We start from the raw sequence: 22,788 nt of genomic DNA, 5'->3' as shown, positions 1-22,788 counted from the left end.
AATCCAACGAAAATGTCAACAACGCTCTGGTATTATTATATGAATCTAGTACGGAGTAATGTTCAGTGACAAAAAAAAAAGAAAAAAAAATCTCTTACGAAACTGTTGTGCATAAAAAACAATTTCATTTCACTGCATCACTCATTTTACAACAGAATTACTGACCAGTATCTATACAACGGTTTAACACAGGGTTAGCTAGTCCAATAATATAATGGTTGTAAGACTACGAGTCTTGTCAGTTGCGTCGTTCATATTTTCTTTTTGCTTTACAAATAGCGTACATGACTAGTGCATATTTACAGGTTATATTGATTGTTATCTTCCAAGTGTAGATGAATGTTATCAGCGTATTTTACTTAGAAAAGACGAGGACGCACCAAAGTAGCATAACGTACCTGGAATTGCGTCCATTTCAAGGTCCACATCCAAATTGCCGGTGAATTCTACTTTGGAATTAAATTAGTTAGGGGACAACTCCAGAGATTTGAAAGTATGGAGTTGTATGCCTTGATGAATGCTGGGTGGCATCATTAAGTTAAAGCAACTCAGTTGAGATGTTTGTCTCGCATATTGCCGGAAGGTCCTTGTAACATAGCTTGATCAACATGCAGCTCAGAAATGACTGAAAGCGAAGCACTGTGATACGGAGCGATGATAATGATCATGTCACCATGGGAACAGTAGAATTAACGTGTTTATGATCATCACCTATGAAACATTTAAACAGCAGTCTCATTAGTACGTCAGACATAACACAAGCATTAGATACTCACACAACACGACAAATATGCCGTATTTAGTGACTTGCTCCAAACTTGGAAAAAAATGAATCTACGCAAACCCGTTTGATAATAAGTTTCAGCACTACCCAATTTGTGAATTATTTTAGTTTTGAACATTAATTAAACAAAGAAAAACATTCAAACAACAATACGTATTGACGAGGGTAATGTTAGACCCTGTCAAACATGGTTGGGTCAAAAAATAGGTCAAGAAATTTTTTAACATGTTCACCCATAATATTTTCGTACTGCCTGCAACAAAACAAATCCCAGTGTCTAAACTCCTATTTGTGACAGCAAACAATTTTAAGACGTGAACTTATTGCAGGGTGTTCAAATGTGCAAGAAAACAAATTCCTCAGAGAATACAATATTTACTAAGAGATTCACTAACCTTCTGTTTAAGCAGTTCCTGTAATTAATTTCTCCCTTTGATCCAATCTCTTGACCTTAATAACGCCAAATAAAGCTTGAAGGCCAAAAAGTGCACAGACAGTGAAAGCAGTAATAGCAGGCACCTGAAATGGGCAAGTAAATTCAATCATTTGAGTTTGATACTTTCTGCAAGTGACAATGATACTGTAAAAATCTCAAAACGATTACTTACTCGAATTGAGTGAAGGTACAAAATTGTGGCCAAATTGATCAAGGTCCCAGCAACTATGGCCTGTTAACATGATAAACTAAATTTCTAAAAACATGATTTTAAGTTTGACCTCTACATACACCGAAAAAATAAAAAAGACAAGAAACACAGTTCACTAAGCCATTTTTCTTTCCTCCAACATATCCGAAAACCATAGAATAGTGAATCTTTTACTTTCCTGAAAATGGAGAAAATGTTAATCACACTAAATATGTTGAGATAAAAATTCATCTGACGACTCACACTTCCTATCGTCTTCTGAACTGCAGCAACTCGTTGGAATGCCCTCTCAGACTCCAAAGCCCTAACACGAAGCTTCAGGTCCCCCTTTTCCTGTCAGATTATTATTGCCACGTACGTGGTAAGGTACGGAAGCAACATGAAATACTAATACTCCCTCTATTTCATAATAATCTTCCCACTTTCATTTTGCACAGAAAACAATTTATATAATTATGTAATGAAGAGCATAGAAAACGGGACAAAGTTTAGACGGAAACAAACAGCTTTTAGTATTGAAAAAAGAAAGTTGGGAGATAATTCGAGATGACTAAAAAATATGGGAAAATAATTTTGAGATGGAGGGAGTAATATATGTCTCTTGAGATCATTGGAGGATGAGTACCAGCCGTTCAATAATGTCAGCGAGCTTCCCAACTCTATCTGCCTGTCTAAACAGGTTATAGAATGCACTGGATTGTCTGTCCCATCTTTTCCGGAAATCCTAAAAAGAAAAAAAAAATGAGCTTTTTAGAATATAGGAAAGTACTAAGCCTACGACACACTGAAAAAGGACTCAAGACTAGTAATCTAGTACCTTCAAAACAACTTCAACGCCAGCTTCACGAAATTTCAGCAATTCTAGGGCATAGCTGGAAGACAACATTAACGTGTTAACCATAATTCCATAAATAAAATATATAGCCTCCATTGAGATCAAATGTGAAAATAGCTTAGAATAGGGGATATGAATCCACTCTTACGGTTTGGCGATTTCAGTGATATCAAAACGTGGATCAAGCCCCTTGCCAATGCCATCTAACACTGAAAATATTTGAAGATGGAGTCGTAAGTTTAATTTCAGTAGGCCCTACGTGATGAAATATAAAAGGTATAAGTCAATTGTCAAATACCAGAAAATGCCCTGACCACAAACGTGAAGGTAGCGGGAAATCTGAATGGTTGGTCAGCAGCGATTGCCAACAAATCTTCCCCTGCATTATAAATGCCGTAAAATAGTCATAATTCAGCAGATTTACACCAATTCAGTGATAGTCAGAAGATACATCAAATTTAAAAGCAAAAAGTGCAGGATTCGAAAGGGCAAAAGATGAAATGGATAGAAATTCACTACATTTTCCTTTTTGGTCCATGACTCCATTCATACCAATGAACTAAATTACCTTCGATGGATAGAAATGCACATACAAAAAACGGGCGGGTTCCAATTTTCTTACTCATCCACTAGAATAAATAATACTCCGTAACGGTTCCAAAGGATGATTCATGTCAACCGTCCCCAAATCATTTTGGGATTAACGCTCTGATGTTGTTGTAAGTATAAGGCAGCTTGTCTCAAAACCAGGTAAATAGCGATTATTATTGCCATTTCTACTTTCAGCTGCCTTAGCAATAGTATCATATCCAAATGTCTTCTCGAGACTAATCGAATGGACGAGACGAGGTGTGATTCAAACACAGGTCTAATACGAAGCTTAAATTTAACTTATGACTTAGCACGCATGATAGCTGAGAATAATTAAATGTCTTCCAGATATTTTTCGACAACACTGACAGTGCCAGTTAAGAAAAAAAAAAGCTCCAGTTAGTTCTTTTAGAGTTGGAAAAAACAAGTGTACATACAAATCAAGTTGAAGGTCTTATACACGACATTTTATTGCTATACTTGAATTGTACCTATAGCAGCTAGTCGTTGCTTTTTCTTCTCGAGTTTCTCTTCCTTGCTCAATTGCTTTTTGAATCCAAGTTCTGCTTCTGCTTTTTCTCTCTCTCGCCTTTGTGCTGCAAGACGCTCCTCAAAACTGCATAAGAAGAGTTAATGGGTGTCATAGAGTCACTCTGATAAAAATAAAACTTCTTTCTTACTTCTTAGTTATCTTTAGACATCCAGATAAGTTGATAGTCAAATGAGTATGTAAAGATGCTATGTTTGCCAAATAAAAGGGCACCTAAATTTTAAATGAGAAAAAGATGTACAGAGAATATCATAGACAGATAGTCTAAATTTCAATGTCTTTCAAACTGGCAGAGCAGGCCCTGTTTAACATTATGCTCTAACAACTTTCAGATGTATGGTTTTGGACCACAAGAAAAAAAAACACTAATAACTTAATATGCATGTTTCTATCCATATATCTGATGAAATTACCTGTCAAGGAAGAATTTTGCGGTTCTTCTGACAGCAGTCATATCTCCAGTAGGCACCAGAACACCCATTTGAATCATAGCTTGAAGGACCTGTATGTGAGGGTAAATTTCACATATGCACAAGAATAGCGACAAATAATAAGATTCAGAATTTCAGATAGCTTCACCATCAGCTAGGAATTTCTGAAAACCATGATACAAAATTTCAAAATAACCTTGTCAGGATCTTTCTCATAGACTCCGTAAAATGTCTCTAACAAGCCTTCTCTAATGTTTGGACTTATGCTGCAAGATATAAAACTTCTTTACTATATTATCACGAACTCCAGAAGTAGATGTACAACAGGTGGAGGATATATTACCTTCCCATCATTCCAAAGTCGTAAAATATTAGTCTTCCACCATTTACATCATCAACTGCAATATTCCCAGGGTGCTGCAAAGATAAATAAAAAACATTTCAAGCAATATCGCCTAGAAAACAACTAATGCAACTTTCAACCACTGAGCCTTTAAAAAGCAGAATTGCAGTAAATGGCTCTCAACAACTGATAACTACCAGATCTATCACTATAATTTAGTCTCCGTAGTCTATACATAGCACTGTATCAGGACAAAATAAAAATTTTGGTCATCAGTCATTCCAACACGAGCACAACTCCACAAGTATATAGATGACGTATAATCATGTTTGACAACACATCTCCAAGAGGATAAATTTGTGTTAAATCCTAACAAATAGTCAATCCTAGGGTTTCAAAACTTACAGAAATAGAGACAAAGAATACTCACCGGGTCAGCATGGAAAAACCCATGAGAAAGTATTTGTTCTAAATAAGATTCAACAGCGTAACGACTTAACCTGAGACCGTAACCAATAAGAGTGGTATATGAGTTGTTGGCAGTAAACTAATATCTTTTTATCAAAAGTCATCTGGTAAGACAAGCAATAAGATGCTGCTTGACATTAGTAGGATCATACTTTTTGCGATCAACGCCCAATTGGTCTAATGCTTGAATCCTGTTTATCTTAATTCCAGGAACATACTCCATTGTCAAAATCTACAACAATAGTAAGACATGTCAACTAGAAAGCATGGAACTAGAATATAGAAAAAAAAATTGCTTTGACAATATTCTCAATATGCTATACAATCAAACCTGTGGAGTAGTGTATTCCCAGAATATTGTAGGAACCTTGACATAATCCATATTTCTGAAATTGCTAGCAAACAAGTCTGCATTAGCAGCTTCCTTTGTGTAGTCAATTTCCTGAAAATTCTCACAGTTACTCCATCAATCAGTGCAAAATAGCAAATTGCACCATAAAATAAAACAAAAGATGCAGACAGAACTAATACAGCTATAAGTGAATATAAGCTTCGCCAAAGGCACATAACTTACCTTATAGGTTGTAGCTCATGAAACGCAAATTAAACATGACAATCATGTAAATAAAAATAGAATTATTTTTGAATAATATACCTCTCCCCGTAGCCAAACTAAATGCACTAGAGGACTATAAATTTTCAGTACCTCACCCAAGTCTTCAGCTTATTTGCAATTTTATTTTTCTATGCCAATGGTAAATCATTAATGGTCAATACTACTTTGCCTTTCTACCATTTATATCAATATTCTTGAAATATTGCACAAGTAAGGAGCATATTCCATAGAGAGGTCAATTTAAAATCTACTCGGGCAATCATCATTCACCAAAAACAATTATTAGACACAATTCATTCATGCAGCAAAATTTTCGTCCCTTGAACTTCGAAATCACAATAATGCCATCGAGTCATACTCGTGTCTAGCCTATTTCTCTATCATACGATTATAAGCCTAGACTAACGCAGACTTTCAAGCAATCCAGTTATCTACAACATAGAATGAAAAATGTGGAACTTCAAAAGTAAATTGAAATGGCAAATAAAATACTTCAAAGTGGCAGTGAATGCCAACCTGGTATAAAACGTTAGCACACTCATCATATATTGCAACCCAGTCCCTCTTTGCACCATCTGACTTTGGATCAATCTTCTGAAGGTATTCAGCAATCACCTACAGACATACCACCAAATTAATCGAAGTATCAAACAACATGAAGTCAGAATATCAGGTTTGATTCAAACAAATAAAACATCCTTTGAAGTATATTCTTTTTTTTTTTTTTTACTTGGAGCATATCTGCGTAGGGTTAACCATAGCTAACATCATTAAGTTGCCAGAGTTAATAACAAAGATCAAGTTAGCCAAACTGTGAAGTAACACATAAGACAACTCAAGTTCTTTTCGCCTCAAATTCTCAGAATACTCAAGATAGCTAAAAGTTTAACACTGGGAAGTAACTTCGGCCTACGTCTGCTGCTTCATCTAAGATAACAAATCCATGTAACATCACTTAGGGATCACTACCAAGCAAATCCTCATCTGTCCTTCAATAAACTCAATAATAGTGAGTTTACCAGTGACATAAGTGAACGACGAAATTTTTTTTCGTCCAATCCTGATCCCCCACATGCTCCATGTTTCCAATGGAGCCAAAGACTCATTACTCTTTGGTTCTGGATTATGATGGAGTAAAGCAAAATGGCTTACTAAAGTGGTTGCGCTTCTTTCTCTTGTGAAGTAGTAGTCCTTCGATGCAGTTCTCGACGCAATTTTCATCTTGGGTCATTCGGAAACAGCCTCTTTGTGTTTCTAACACAAGGGTAGGGCTGCGTACATCCGACCCCCCTTACCCCGCAATTTGCGGGAGCCATTGAGGCACTGGGGTAATGTTGTTGTTGTAATCCTGATCCCCCACAATATGTCACGAAAATGTGTAAGCAGCCTATTACATATACATATAGAACTGCTGGCTTTAGGTTCTGATATAAGCAATACCCGCTCACAAACCCTTTTCTTTTTCAGCATTATTTTACCATAAAGCAACAATAGATAATGTGGATAGCAGACCTACAAATTTTCATCACTCTAGCATAAATGTACCCAATAATTTGAACCCTTTCATCCACATTCAGGATAATAAAATCATGCTTCTTTTCAAAGGCCAGGAGGTTCTTTAGATGAATAGCCAGCATAAATAAACCAGTTGAACAGAGCTAGAAGCGAGAGATATAAATATCAAGTATACAACACATGACTAAATATAACACGAACCCTTAGATTTTTAAGATCGATGTCAAAGAGATCTTTGAGCCCAGGCCTCTGTACTTTAACAACTACTTCTTGTCCTTTCAGTCTTGCTCGATGAACCTGACCTGCAAACCAGATATTTTACACTGCTATGGCTAATTAAATCAGTCAAAGTAGATAGGAGGGGCGTAATAATTACCAAGACTTGCAGCTGCTATGGGCTCATAATCAAACCGTTCGAATACATCACCCAAGGAAGATCCAAGCTCCTCTTGCACAATAGAAAGTGCTGTTTTTGATGGGAAAGGAGGAACTTGGTCCTGCACATGAACAAAGGTTGTTGAAGGGTTAGCTATGACAAAGGCATTGTTTGGATAGGTGGATTTGAATGGAAAGGGAGGGGAGAGATTGGGAGCAAATATCCTTTGTTTGGATGGCAAAGTGGAGGTGAATGGTCCTGCACAGTTTGCATACTAATGGCAAGATACAGAAAGTCTCATAAGCAACCTTAGATTTGACTTACATTATTAACTATAAAAAATGGTTCTATAAGATCAAACAAGGAAACACTTTTACAAAGAAAAAATGGAGCCACAATAGAGGCCATGCAAAAGAATATCATAATCAAATAAAGAAAATTTGAGCCTCTCAATGAGAAAGTATGGCACAACTGCATGAAGATGTTCTCTAAAACTCAATTTTCAAATTAATAGCATAACATTTACCTGAAGTTCTGAAAGTTGATCGACGTATTCTTGAGCAAGAATATCGACTCTTGTAGAGAACTGTTGTCCAATTTTTATGAATGTTGGACCTAACCTCAAAATATTTTCCTTCAACCATTTTGCAAGAACTATCCGCTTTAGCCGTTTCTTCTCTTCAGTCATCCCTCCTGCAAAAGAAATTTGAGTTGTTATCCATTAGCTTGTTAACATACAAGGCATATGACAAATAACATGAATTGTGATTCCAGATGCATGAAACGTCCAGTGAAAAGGGTTATACCACAGTACCAATATACCAATATATTCCAGAAGGGGGGCATAAACCCTACACAGAAGGACAACAAAACACAAGAAGGCTTTTCACTTTGGTGATTGGTTAAAATCACTAAAGCGCCATCAACAGGAGTGCTCTGATGAAGGAATATATCCCAGAAAACGGGGGGATAAACCCTACACAGAAGGACAACAAAACACAAGAAGACTTTTCACTTTGGTGATTGGTTAAAATCACTATAGCACGATAAACAGAAGTGCTCTAGTGAGGGAATATTAACTTAAGTTCTGCATAAGTCATTACTGAGAATCAAAGTCCCATTTTACTTATCTGCAAACAACAAAAAAGAATACTTGTAGGCAGGCTTCCATGCACATAAATGTCTTAGTGAGACATAACAGAAAAAGATTTACTAGTTTTACCTTTATAAGAGAATTTCTGATTGTTCAACCAGACTCTAAAGACAAAAGTCAGAACAAATCCCCAAATTTCTAAAGTCCTTTGAATCGTTGAATATGTTTTAAATCTGCTCCAGCGGCCTCCAGGAGCAACAGAGACCTACAAAAGGCAGCGAATTGTATGTTATAACAGGAATTAAAGCATTGATGAATAAACCCCAGTTATAGCGATTAATTATAAACATCGCATAGAAACATGCTGCAAATGTAATACATACAAGAACAGACTAGGGAATAACGGTCAAAAAATTCTAACTGAAAGGTTTCTTTGATAGAATCATCTTCAAATGTTTCTTATACAAGAACAAGAACATTGAGACGTCACTTCAATCTTTGTACTAATCCGTTCATTTCTATCATACTCTCTACTCTCTAGTCTCTACCCTCCATATATAAGTAGAATTAAACAGCCTATGTCTAACACGGAATGACATAATTGTCGCAACATATTATCAGCTTCTTAAGGGGAATTAATTATCCTAGTTGTAGTACGTACATGTATACGATATGTACGTACATGTACACGGAATGACAGATTGCACGTCTTGGACTCTCTAACTTTCTGTCTCCTCCAAACCAGCTTTCATTGAAATAGTCAGCGAAACACATCTATAAACTACTCTTGTAATCGCGAAAAAAGAAATGAGTGTTGTATCAAGCAGCTCGAATTCTGCCGTCCTAAGTTGCTCGAAGTCTCAAACCCTCAGTTCATCGGATACTGAAGAACTGAATCGACAACCTTGTCGTATTTTTTTTGGCACGGGGGTGGTGTACCAATGCTTCCACTAACCTTGGAAGCCACATTTCAAATTCATCATGTCATTGTGCTGCTTTATGTTAGTTGAGCTCAAAATAAGCGAATAAAGCTTCACTGTTATATTGGTTGTGAAAAGATAATTATGTCAAAACTGGAAGAACTTCCGTCTCATTCATTTATTTAATACGTCTCACGAATAACAAAAGAGGGGGACGAAGTAGAATTAAGAAAACAAAGTGAGAAAATACCTCCAAACGATCACGGTCACCTTGCTTAAACCAAGCATCTTCTTGACCAATCTCCTCCACCGTCTTATTCTTTTTCTTCTTCTCCTCCTTCTCCAAAACTACTTTCTCCACCGCAACTTCCACCGTTGTTGCCGCCGCAACACCACCATTAACCTTACCATCACCATTAACGTACTTCATCAAGCTTCCATTACCATTACCATTACCATTACCATTGCCATTACTATTCAAAAAAGCTTCAATCGATTTATTTCCATTTCCATTGAGTTTAACAGTGTCAACTCCATTGATCACCACTTTACTTTCTCTCTCCCCCGCCGAAGACTCCCTTACCGCTCGCACTTTCGCGAATCGACGTCGCCTAGGGTTTCGAATTGCGCTAATTTTACGGCAATTGAACTCGAGTTTGGGAACCGTTAGTGGAGTGAAGTCGAGAGAGTAGTGTGAGGAAGAAATCAAAGAGGGAGAATACGCCATTAATTAAGTGAAGTAGCAAAATGTGAGTTTCAATGGTGGATTAGTAAGCTTTGTTGTGGGTAATTTTCATGGCGAATGAGTAGAGTGTTAGAAGAAGCAGACAAATGGAAGAAGAAGAAGAAGAAAAAGAAAAAGGGAAAGGAATAATGAGGAAGGGGTGGTAAAAGAAACGACACGTCGGAAAAGGAAGATGAGGCTGGGATTTTCGAGTGTTTTCATTGGTAGACATTTGTGAACGTTATGTCCGCGCCAGCGCCACAAGGGCCAAACTCAAGGGTACGGAATAACTCAGGTATAGAGCTAAACTCAAATGGCTTATATCGGTATGGATATGGGTCTTACTCTAATGGGCCGGATACGAGTCTTCTTATTTTGGACCCGTATGGGTCCGGTAGAGGTATTTGGATTAAAAAAATCGGGTACGGGTATGGGTCGGATATCAGATCCATACCCTTAGAAAAATGTATACAATATATTTAGCTTAATATTTTCAGTTAAAGGTATAAACTTGGTTGACGTTGGCATTTATAATCGGTGTCAAGAGTGGTTGTTTTCAAATTACATGTATGGTGTCTTGATATATTGTGAATGTAAACATGAAAGATTTTATTGTTTGTCTTTGTTGTTACATTTTCAATTAACTTCATGATATTTTAAACCGCGAAAGTGGTGCTTAGCCCCCATAACTTTTGCTAATTGTGAGATTAGGCCCCATAACTTACAAACGTAGTAATTAGGTCCCATAACTTTGATAAAAAACGAAATTCAACCCAATTTTTTATATTCAACCAAAGTTGCACCAAAAAATTCAATTTCATTCATCAATACAATTTATAAGTATACAATAAAACTTACAAAGAATTTAAAATTGTGTATGCAATTTATTACACATTGTTGGAAACAAATATTTGAATGAATTAAATAAAATTAAAAACTTGTAAACGTATCTCGTATATGTGAATTATAATAAAACTAGGTTAAAACCCGTGAACTTCACGGGCTGTTTTGTAGATAGATCATTAGAATAAAGTTAATAGATCATTAGAATAAAGTTAATATATATTGCTAATAAAGTAAAAGTTGTATTTGCCCAAATCAATCTCTTATAAATATTAAATACTACAAATTAAAGTGGGTTTTATACAATCCTTATTCCATATTAATTTATGATAGTTTATGAGTTTAAAACAAATTTTATTTTATTTTATTTGATGATAATTATTATCACCAGTAATCACGAGCATATAATTAAGGGTATGAAAATAAAAATGGGAAAGATTGAATTTCAGGGATACCATGTATGAGAGTATTCGCTATTCCGTGATCTCTATTGTAGTAAATCTTTATTTGATTTAATGATAACAATCATCATTAATCAAGTGATTCAAGTAGACCCGTCAAATTCAATCTAGACCCCTGACCCGTTTTTATAGGATCAAGAATCGGAAAACCTCGACCCGAACTCGAAATGATCCGTTAGTTTAGGGTAGAACCCGACTCGTTGGGTCGAACCCGACTCGTTGGGTCAAAGATAAATCAAGAATTTTATTAAAATGTTAATATATATTATTTTAAATAATAATTAAAAGTAATTTGTTTTTGTACTATAAATTACAAAACTAATTAAAAAAGTCAATAATATATAAATTACAAAACTAATTAAAAAAATCAATATTATATAATTTTTGTAACTTTTAACTTTAAAATAACTTAATTTCTATAATTGTGACAATATAAATGTAACCATTTAATATGCTTAAAATATTAATATTAAATATGTTTTATTTTTTACAAAAATATTTCTTCTGATTTAGAAAATGGTGGAAAAAAAGACGTTAAAAACTATTTTTGACTCGTATTCTGACTTAACCCGACCGGTAGTCTACCCGACCCTTTATTATGACCCTTCCTGCCTGACCCGTTTGACATGACCTTCCTGGCCCGTTTGACATATCTAGATTCAAGGAAATATAATATAATGATGAGTATTTCTTTTAAAAAAATATATACTTCGTATATGATGTAGAGTATAAATATAAACGCAAATATTACCCTCAAAAAAGAAAATATAAATGCAAATATGGTAAAAATTAAACGGTAGATGTTAAGGAGCAAAAATCACGGACTGAATGGGCCATGTTATGTTGCTTTCTTGTGGCAAATATTCCTTTCTTCTTTTAGTCTTATTTTGTGTTTTGTTAAATGGCTTAATGCCATAGTGACACGTCATCTATAGTGGTATATTATTATGCCATGTAAGTAGTTGAGTTAGAAGATTAATATATTATACTAGGTTTAAACCCGTGAAAATTCACGGGATTGATTTAAAACTAGTTTAGCTCCCGTGCAATGTATGCACGGTATATATAGAATTTTACTTTTTTTTTGGTATATTATACTTATGAAATATAAATTAGCTGATCTTTTTTTCTTTTTACTTTCTTATCGTTATATTTTGATTTGAAAAATCAAAGTCTAAATCGTATTAATCATGAAATGAGTATTTCAATGAAAGTTTTTCCTACTACCGAGAGATTAATGGTGTTATTTTATAAAATTTTACTGATAATATAATTTTAGCCGCAACTTTTTATCATAGAAAATCAATGAATTTTTTCGTATGATAAAAAGATAGGAGATAATTTTGTATAGAATGTAAAATACTAAATGACATAAATATATAAATCTGAAAGATTTTGTGTATTATAGTGCACCATACTTATAGAATATGCTAAAAATAACTAAACTTTATTTTAGGAAATATGTTTAGGTGGGAAAATTTGGAGTTTCGCCTATTCATTTTGTAAATAGGGGATTTTTAATATTAACAACTACTTGGAAAACTTACTCCTTACTTAATAACTCATTTTATATAATTATAACACTTTGTTAATAGTCATGATAATGTCAATACGTAATGGCGATAAACATAGTTATATATGTTCGAAAATGAAAGAAAAAAATAGATTTTATTATTTTGTTATTATTAAGCATATTAAAATAATAATTGTAGATACCTCATTTCTGCACCTCCCGTAAGCCACCTGGTGATGATTGGGCCGCATGTTTGGTACACGGAACGATTTATGACAGTTTGTAAGTTTATCGTCAAGTGATAGCTCAAACACTTGTGTCAATCCCTTGGTCGTCATCTACGCACCATTACGGTCGTTTTGACAGGAATTAGAGTACATTTGGAGTCCGGGTCAAAAACCGTTTTCATTTTCTAATAACCGTTTATAATGTCGAGTCAGAATATTCTGGAATGTTCCGGATATTTCTATTCCATATTTTCAATCTTTTAATCTTTGGTAAATTATATCCCGAAATTATTTTATAAATAATAAGGAAATCAAGATCAAACCGCAATTCCATAATAGAAACGCGGAAATCTTTCTTCCGCAGAGGAAACCCTTGGGAAAAGGGCGCGCAGTGTCTGCGCCTCTTCCAAGAGACGCAGAATCGCCGCGCTCTTCCCCACTCTCTTTCTCGCGTATTTTCAAATCTTTTCGAGATTTACTTCCAAAGTTTCACCGAAACCCTAATTCCTCCGTGTGATTAGTATAAATAGGAGCCTTCGTTCCTCATATTTCTCACGCGAGTGTCCGCCCTTCTCTTCTCCCTTTGCATTCTAAGACCACGCTCTTACTTTTTGGCGTCTATGTGCTTGAACTTTCTGTTGGAGCTTGTGTCCTCCACAAATTAGTGTGATAACATTTGTAAATCTCTTACAGGTTCACGAGGGTATACTTCGTATATTTAATCAGTTGATTAACGTTTACCTAATAACGGTTGGCTTGCTAGAAAGTTTGACGTTATTATCATACAGATGGCGGTGATCAACTGGTCCCTAAAGGTCACACCTATAGGTCGTGTTTGAGAAATGTGGTTATAGATTACATTGATGCCCAAAATGACTAAAAAGTTAGTCAATGTGTTGATGAGATAATTATTTAATGAAAATTAAATAATATTAAGTTGAGACGAATTAACTGTCAATTCGTAAATTAAATATAATAAGTTATATTTAAATTTAATATATATAAGGTTAGTTTGGACGAATTAATCTGTTAATTCGTAGTTAAATATAATCAGTTGTATTTAATATCAACAAGTTGAATGTGTCATAGTGGTAATAGTGAGGGTACACATACCAAGAGGTCATGGGTTCGATCCTCACTAGATGACAATTTAACACACTTTATATATTTTTCGAAAGACCAAAAATAAGGAAATTTTTATTCATTATTTCGGTCATTATTGGCCGAAAATTAGGAGAATAATATATTTCCTAATTGAATTGGTAATTCGGTCTATATAAAAGAAAAGGGGAGAATTATTTCTACCCTAATGCTTTTTCTTGACCTTGCCTCCTCTTTCTCATCACAAGAACACAAAGACAATAAAATTTTACAGAAAATTTTAGATTGATTTCTAGCATAATCAAAGGGCATATCTCAGATCGTCTTGGGTGCAACTAATAGGCGAATATCAATTTTGATATTGTTCTTAGGCCATATTTGCTAGGACCAAAGGTTATTTCTGAATCCTTTACTTTTGTTTATGTATTTTATTTTATGACCATTGATCATCTGCATTAAATCGTTATAATCCTTCTAGTCTAAGGGAAGTATACAGACTTATTTCCCACAAGTGGTATCAGAGCACTAGGCTACGATTTTAATCTTGATGATTTTCATAAAAATTGTATGTAAACATTAACCTGTTTTTCGAAAAATTAGGGTTTCGAATTTTATGATTCGGAATTTTTTTTTGTATGTGCCGTTTTTTTCCTTTCTAGTTTGATGATATTTTTTCCATTCTATTTTTCATATTATAGTTTATAATCAGTTAAAATTATCATATGAAGAATTGATTGTTTTAATTTAATGCAGATTAAGTTAAAATTGAATGGAATCATCATGTTTATGATAAAAAGATTGTTTTTGCTATATAGTTTTTGGCATATAAATTGATCATGTTCATTATTTCATATGCTAATCATGTTCTAATAGCAAAGGTAAACAATTTAGTCATCAAATCTAGTTTTAGGGCATTTTGCCGCAAAAGGAAAGAAAAAAAGGAGAGGCCGTTTTTAGGGTTTACCGAAAAAAAAAAAATTGTTAATTTTTGTTTTTGGTAAACCGAGAAAAAGAAAAGAAAAAAATTAGGAAAGTTTTTTTTATTGCCTTTTGCCGAAAAAGATGGAGAAAAATTTTTATGGAAAGTTTTTCCTTGTTTTTTTTTTCCTATTTACCAAATTAAAATAGGAAAGGGGTTATTTTTTTTTTTTTTTTTTTTCAGTCGTGACAATTAAAAAAAAAAAAAATTTGTTTTTTTTGGCCGAGACATATTTAAAGCATTGGATTTTGTTTTTATTTTTTTTTATTTTGGCCAATTAGTTATTGTGAATCGGTTCACAATTTTATGATACCGAGTTATTTTAAAGCGGTTTAAAATTTTGACGGATAGAATTCATATTACAAGTTTAATATGGATTGAAATGAAATTAATGTGATTAAATTGCGGAATTGTCACTTAATTTAATTTAAATTGGTGGTTTGGATAAATTAATCAACATAATTAATGAATTGTGTAATGTATGTTTAATTTATTTTTAGTTGATGCTTTTAATTTTGTTGAATGAATCGAATGGATGAATTTTATTTACGTATTTATTTTTGCAATCGGTTGTAATTTGTAATACTTAGTGTGGCCTTAGTCTAATTATGTTTTCGTAATGAAGGAAACATGATTCTTATGTAATTATGAGATCTCGAATCTCCTTTATTTTAGTTTTGGGTTTTTGAAATTAGAATGTAATTAATAGGTCAATTATGTAATTTTTATTTATTGTAATTTCAAAGAAGACTAAAGATGAAGATTGGAGCTCACTCCCACTACATGGATCAAGATGGAACATCAAGACAAGCTTCTCGGGTCCAAGGATGGATTCCAAACTTGTATTTATTGTTCATTTTGATAGGATAGGCCACACTAGGACTTTTACTGTTTTTACGTTTTTTCATTCTTATTGCTTTTCATTCACATGTTAGTAATTGCATCATATTCCGCCTAAAACCAAACCACCTACTACTAAAATGCATGAAAATTGACTCATATAGTTGTATGTTAGTTTTCATGGACATGCAGATGTCACAGTCATTAAGCCATCACCTTAGTTTAATCATTCTCGCATGCTAGATTATAGTTCACTTAAAATGAATTAAAATAAAGATGATGGGATCTTCCTCTAAAACAGAAATTGAGATTAGTCTTTATAAGGGCAAACATCTATGAATCCCTTTTTCGTCGGTAGGCCTAATATGACCCCTTCTACGTTGGGTAAGTAGTTGTGTTGACTTAGTTTACCTCAACATCATAGTCCGAAGAGTTTCTCGTGATTATGATGGACTATAGATAGAATTTACAGAAATTTATCGACCAAGAATTCTAACGGTAGAATTAGCTAAAAGGTTAGCTTATCAATTTACAGAGAATTGAGTCTTGGGGTCATTTATATAATTCTTGAGGGAGGTCAATTGTATAAATGTTTTTTGAGTCTTCGCGTTATGACATTAGTTCATTAGACTTAAAATAAAAACGATGCACATGCTTATTATTTTATTCTTCTTTCGCAGTGTAGAACACGTTTATTATCAATAATACTGTTACAACAAATGGCTGGAAATAACGCAATCCCAATGCCTAGTGCCACACTAGATCGTTCGTCCTGGCTAAAAATGTTCATGGACCAAATGAATCACCCACTCGACCAAAAATGATGGGTCCAATTTTGCGATCGGGAGGCGGCACTACGGAATGTCACATCGCTAACGGTAAGCTCAGGTAGTTAACTGAGCCAATACCGGTCAACCCAGGCCCAAATGCAGGAGCCGACGAGTCATTCGATTATAGTGACTTCGTTATGGAAGCGGGTGCGATAAAGAACGTACTCATCTTTGCAATGGAAACCAATTTGCAGAGACGCTTCATTGCCCAAGGTGCAAACAAGATTTTCACCACGCTCACTAACGAGTTCTCAAAGGCACCGAGAATCGTCACATATGAGCATACCTGTCGCTTCTTTGATGCGAAACTCCAGAAGGGCCAACCGGTTAGCCCACACATTCTTCACATGATTGAGAATGTCGAAAAGTTGAAGGCACTTAATTGTAAAATTAGTGAGAGCATTGTCATTGACCGAATGCTTCATTCTCTTCACGATGGTTTTGCCCTTTTCAGGGTGAACTACTACATGAATGACTTGAAAAAGAGTCCTCATGAGCTACACTCCCTTATCGTACAGACCGAGAAGGATATGAAATTGAGTGGGAGCATGAAGCAGGATGTTCTCACGATTTACAACAAGGGTAAAGGTAAGGGCAAGGCTCATGGCGACCTAGCTGTAAGTAAGCCAAAGTTTAAGAAGCCAGGAAACGGTAAGAGTGCGCCTGGTGAGACTAGTGGCTCACAGGGCAAGACAAAGAGCAAGGGCAGTGACATAGAGTGCCACCATTGTCACAAGACTGGACATTGGAGGAGGAACTGTCCCGTCTACCGTGAGGACATCAAGGCGGCCGCGCGTCGTTCTGTTGGTATGTCATCTTATATTCATATGATTGAGATTAACCATGCAAGTTTCGAACTTGGGTACTAGATACTGGTTGTGGTTCTCATCTGTGTAATCATTTGCGGGGCCTAAAGAACATCATACCTCTCGAAAAAGGTGATGTGGACTGCGAGTCGAATGGAGCACGAGTTGTCTTTGCCTCGAAGGGAACATATGTAATCCAACTTCCTAGTGGTTTTGAGTTATCTTTAAATAACTGTTACTATGTACCCAGTTTATCTAAGAATATTATTTCTGTTTCCGTACTTGCTAAAGACGGTTTTACATTTTCAATAAAGGATAATAGTTGTATTTTCTCTTTTAATGAAATGATTTATGGCAAAGCAGTTTCCATGAATGGAATTTATATCTTAGATCAAACCACGGAAGTATTACACATGAATAATAAGAAATTAAAGGTTGGTGACAAAGATCAAACCTATCTATGGCATTGTCGAATGGGACACATAAATGAGAAACGCGTAAAGAAACTCGTCGATAATGGGACTATTCCCTCATTCGGATTTTCTGCATATGGCACGTGTGAATCATGTCTCATTGGCAAGATGACTCGAATTTCCTTCAAAGGTGTTGGAATGCGCGCTAGTGACCTATTAGGACTCATACATACGGACGTATGTGGACCTATGTCAATTACCGCTAGAGATGGCTATAGATATTTTATCACTTTCACGGACGATTTGAGTAGATACGGATATGTCTACTTAATGAAGCATAAAAGTGAGTCCTTTGAAAAATTCAAGGAATACCAGAATAGGGTACAGAACCAACTGGGTAGAAAGATTAAAGCACTCCGTTCAGATCGTGGTGGCGAATATCTTTCAAACGAGTTTGATCAACACCTGAAAGACTGTGGAATCGTTTTGCAGTTAACTCCACCTGGAACACCTCAATTGAACGGTGTGTCCGAACGGAGAAATCGAACCTTACTTGATATGGTTCGATCCATGATGAGTCACACCGTAGTGCTTGATTCATTGTAGGGTTATGCTCTTTTGTCAGCTGCTCTTATACTTAACCGATGTCCGTCTAAAGCTGTCGACAAGACTCCATATGAAATGTGGAAGGGAACAGTACCTAACTTGTCCTTTATTCGGGTTTGGGGCTGCGAGGCTTATGTCAAGTGGAGACACGAGGATAAGCTCGGCCCGCGATCGGTCAAGACATACTTTATAGGTTATCCAAAAGGAACATTTGGTCATTACTTCTATTCGCCTACCGAACATCGAGTTTTGTTGCGGCTAGTGCGACATTCTTAGAGAAAGAATTTCTCGAGAACAAGATGAGTAATAGAACCTTCGAGCTGTCGGAGATTCCAGAACCAACAACCGAGGAACAGATGGAGGAAGCTGTACCTCCAACTGATGATACGGTTAATATTCCTGAGGAACCCAGGAGGTCGGGTAGAGTCTCCCATCCTCCGGACAGATACATTGGTATGGTCGATGAGAATGACGTTTTACTCCTAGAGAGTAATGAACCCGCTACCTATAAAGGTGCTATGGCCTGTTCCGACTCAAAGCTATGGCTTGAAGCCATGCAATCCGAGATGGACTCCATGTATGAGAATAACGTATGGGATCTAGTTGATTTACCTAATAAGGTAAAACCTCTACAAAGGCAAATGGCTTTACAAAATAAAGCGTTCTGTAGACGCGCAACCAGATATCTATAAGGCACGACGTGTGGCAAAAGGTTTCACTCAAGTGAACGGATTGCATTATGATGAGATTTTTGCACCTGTAGTCATGCTACGTTCCATTCGGATAATCTTAGCGATTGCCGCATTTCATGATTATGAGATTTGGCAAATGGATGTGAAAACCGCCTTCTTAAACGGTTATTTGGAGGAAGAGTTGTACATGGTGCAACCCAAAGTTTTCATAGATCCTGAACATCCTAAGAAAGTATGCAAGCTTAAGCGTTCCATTTATGGACTTAAGCAAGCTTCTCGGAGTTGGAATCATCGTTTCGACCAAGTGATAAAAGAGTATGGCTTCATTCGATCGGTCGAAGAACCATGCTTATATATCAAGTCGAGTGGGAGCAAGATTGTATTCTTGATATTGTATGTCGATGACATACTCTTGATTGGGAATGACATTCCTCTTCTTTCTTCGGTTAAAGAATGGTTGAAGAACCATTTTCAGATGAAAGATCTGGGTGAGGCACAGCGTATTTTGGGAATCCGTATCTACCGAGATAGATCACGACGGACGTTATCACTTAGTCAGGAGTCTTATTTGGATAAGGTTCTTGAGAGGTTCAAAGATGACCAACTCCAAGAAGGGAACCTTCCTATGACGACGGGATGCGATTGAGCAAGTCTCAGTCACCCACGACGCCTGAAGGTATTGAGCGCATGAGTCGTGTTCCTTATGCATCTGCAATAGGATCGATCATGTATGCCATGATATGCACACGTCCAGACGTGGCATATGCATTGAGTATGACGAGTCGGTACCAAAAGACTCCAGGTAAAACACACTGGATAGCAGTCAAAAATATCCTCAAGTACCTACGGAGGACTAAGGATTGGGTATTGACTTATGGAGGCGATACCAAGCTATGCGCAACCGATTCTGCAGATGCTAGCTTCCAAACGGATCGAGATGATTCAAAATCTCGATGCTGGGTTCGTCTTCACTCTTAATGGTGCTGCGGTCAGCTGGAAGAGTTCCAAACAGAGTGTTGTAGCAGATTCTACTACTAAATCCGAGTACTATGCCGCTTCGGAGGCAGCAAAGGAAGCGATATGGATGCGTCAATTCTTACAAGGGCTTTCGGTAGTTCCTAGTTCGAATGACCCGATCACCATCTATTGTGACAATAGAGGTGCCATCTTCCAGGCTAAGGAGCCAAAGTCTAGCAACAAATCTAGACATGTACTTCGGAAAGCTCACCTGATCCGTGATTACGTGGAGCAAGAAGAGATAGTGATTGACAAGATTGTGACGGATGATAACATCGCGGATCCTCTCACCAAACCGTTGAATTATGATAAGCATGTAGGGCATGTTAATTCCATGGGAATTAAACATGTTCCTGAGTTGTAATACTTGATTATGGATTTGATACATTATCATTTTCATATATTATTTATAACTTCATCGTTTTATATATATAATATTTTGTTTTTCATGTGGATTGTACTGACAACATTGAACGCCACAAAGTGAACTGAATTACATTATATTTGTTTTTGTCCGTAATCGCCAATGTGAGCTGATAACTCCGGCTATTATATTGTGCAGTCGATTGATGGTGGGTTCAACGAGCCATAAGTCAAACGGTTGACTGATCGATCACAGATACGAGATTATGACGATACCTCGTAGGACAATTTTTTTTGTGACAACGTAATGGAATCCTAAATGTTTAATAACATTCGGTGCCAGGTCGTGGATAGGACATCCATTGTGTTCCTAGAGTCGATTCTTTTGACTATCTACTGTCTCTTGAGATTAAGGCAGTTTTTGGGTGACTTTGGTTCCTTTCTCACGGTCTACCGTTACTGGGGCTAAGTAGATTTTTTCTGGGTCATTTCATACTGTGCTTACGTCTGCAGGATTCGAGTTGAGGAAAATATCCAACCCTTATCAGGTATAGTTATTTCTCAGGGTCACTCGAGGATTTGTAACTGAAATGCATGGCCATGCTCGAATGTTGATTCGTTTATCAGTTAAGTTACTCTCTAGTCGGGGAAACCACTCTTGATACAGATCGCTTGTAAAATACGACATTTGTGAATTCGGATTTGCAAATTGTTTTACATTGAGTGGGAGAAATTTTATAGGATATGAGAATCGGTTATCGCACATACACTTGTGAGGACAAGTGGGAGTTTGTTGGAGCTTGTATCCTCCACAAATTAGTGTGATAACATTTGTAAATCTCTTACAGGTTCACGAGGGTATACTTCGTATATTTAATCAGTTGATTAACGTTTACCTAATAACGGTTGGCTTGCTAGAAAGTTTGACGTTATTATCATACAGATGGCGGTGATCAACTGGTCCCTAAAGGTCACACCTATAGGTCGTGTTTGAGAAATGTGGTTATAGAAATATAATTACATTGATGCCCAAAATGACTAAAAAGTTAGTCAATGTGTTGATGAGATAATTATTTAATGAAAATTAAATAATATTAAGTTGAGACGAATTAACTGTCAATTCGTAAATTAAATATAATAAGTTATATTTAAATTTAATATATATAAGGTTAGTTTGGACGAATTAATCTGTTAATTCGTAGTTAAATATAATCAGTTGTATTTAATATCAACAAGTTGAATGTGTCATAGTGGTAATAGTGAGGGTACACATACCAAGAGGTCATGAGTTCGATCCTCACTAGATGACAATTTAACACACTTTATATATTTTTCCTAATTGAATTGGTAATTCGGTCTATATAAGAGAAAAGGGGAGAATTATTTCTACCCTAATGCTTTTTCTTGACCTTGCCTCCTCTTTCTCATCACAAGAACACAAAGACAATAAAATTTTACAGAAAATTTTAGATTGATTTCTAGCATAATCAAAGGGCATATCTCAGATCGTCTTGGGTGCAACTAATAGGCGAATATCAATTTTGATATTGTTCTTAGGCCATATTTGCTAGGACCAAAGGTTATTTCTGAATCCTTTACTTTTGTTTATGTATTTTATTTTATGACCATTGATCATCTGCATTAAATCGTTATAATCCTTCTAGTCTAAGGGAAGTATACAGACTTATTTCCCACACTTTCGACCACGTAAGCTCGGATCTTTCTGAGTACCAGCCTCGTTTTGCATAACCGACCAATTTGACCAACTCCACATCAATCAACTTAATCAATCTTGTTTAATTTCTTCTTAGAGGGCACTTTCGTCGTACATTCGAGTCGAGCATAACTAAACGTTAACTTAGTTAATCTCGTTTCGTCAAACATGTAAGTCTGAGGGTGTAAATCCCATCTTTTATTATTGTACTTTATTTTTGTAATCATTATTGTAAGGTTTACGTCGAAAATATATTCAAGACCGATTTATAAAACCTTTATTCAAACCCTTTTTACAGATTAACGGGAGACAGACGTCGAGAAGGAACGCAACAACTGCTGCGCCTTTTCGAAGGGACGCAGCACCTGCTGCGCCTCTTCCTGAGGCTGACGCAGTTCCTGCTTTCCTTCTTCTTCCTTCGTCTTTTGTTTAATTCGTATGTGCTTTCTTGTTTCGTCTTTTCTTGTTCTTATTAGCATGATAATTTTAA

The 22,788-nt window shown here is 35.9% G+C and overlaps 1 protein-coding gene across 1 annotated transcript; it reads right to left on the bottom strand.

Annotated features, from left to right (window-relative positions):
• Positions 1-105: 105 nt before the first annotated feature.
• LOC141586874 (protein ACTIVITY OF BC1 COMPLEX KINASE 8, chloroplastic-like) lies at positions 106-10,186 on the bottom strand. Its single transcript, XM_074408271.1, has 21 exons — positions 9,420-10,186; positions 8,379-8,514; positions 7,683-7,849; positions 7,157-7,277; positions 6,982-7,082; positions 5,782-5,880; positions 4,981-5,091; positions 4,802-4,881; positions 4,612-4,681; positions 4,182-4,255; positions 4,035-4,104; positions 3,821-3,909; positions 3,349-3,473; positions 2,565-2,645; positions 2,415-2,475; positions 2,249-2,303; positions 2,057-2,155; positions 1,675-1,764; positions 1,393-1,452; positions 1,180-1,303; positions 106-711 (listed from the first exon to the last, which is right to left on the bottom strand). Exons 1-20 carry the CDS (start codon positions 9,894-9,896, stop codon positions 1,187-1,189), a joined length of 2,283 nt encoding a protein of 760 aa, XP_074264372.1. The 5' UTR covers positions 9,897-10,186; the 3' UTR covers positions 106-711; positions 1,180-1,186.
• Between the last annotated feature and the right edge of the window lie 12,602 nt (positions 10,187-22,788).

The sequence above is a fragment of the Silene latifolia genome, chromosome 6 (genome assembly GCF_048544455.1).
Source record: "Silene latifolia isolate original U9 population chromosome 6, ASM4854445v1, whole genome shotgun sequence".
NCBI lineage: Eukaryota > Viridiplantae > Streptophyta > Magnoliopsida > Caryophyllales > Caryophyllaceae > Silene > Silene latifolia.
The sequence above is the reverse complement of the archived record's forward strand: the minus strand, read 5'-3'. Positions and strand labels throughout refer to the sequence as shown.

Excerpts from the sequence above, each read along its gene's own strand:
- LOC141586874 (XM_074408271.1), bottom strand. The coding sequence starts at position 9,896 with ATGGCGTATTCTCCCTCTTTGATTTCTTCCTCACACTACTCTCTCGAC. Across the intron at positions 5,881-6,981 it reads TCGATCTTAAAAATCTAAGG|GTGATTGCTGAATACCTTCA; the intron begins GTTCGTGTTATA and ends GTATGTCTGTAG. Across the intron at positions 4,682-4,801 it reads TTGGGCGTTGATCGCAAAAA|GTTAAGTCGTTACGCTGTTG; the intron begins GTATGATCCTAC and ends TTACGGTCTCAG.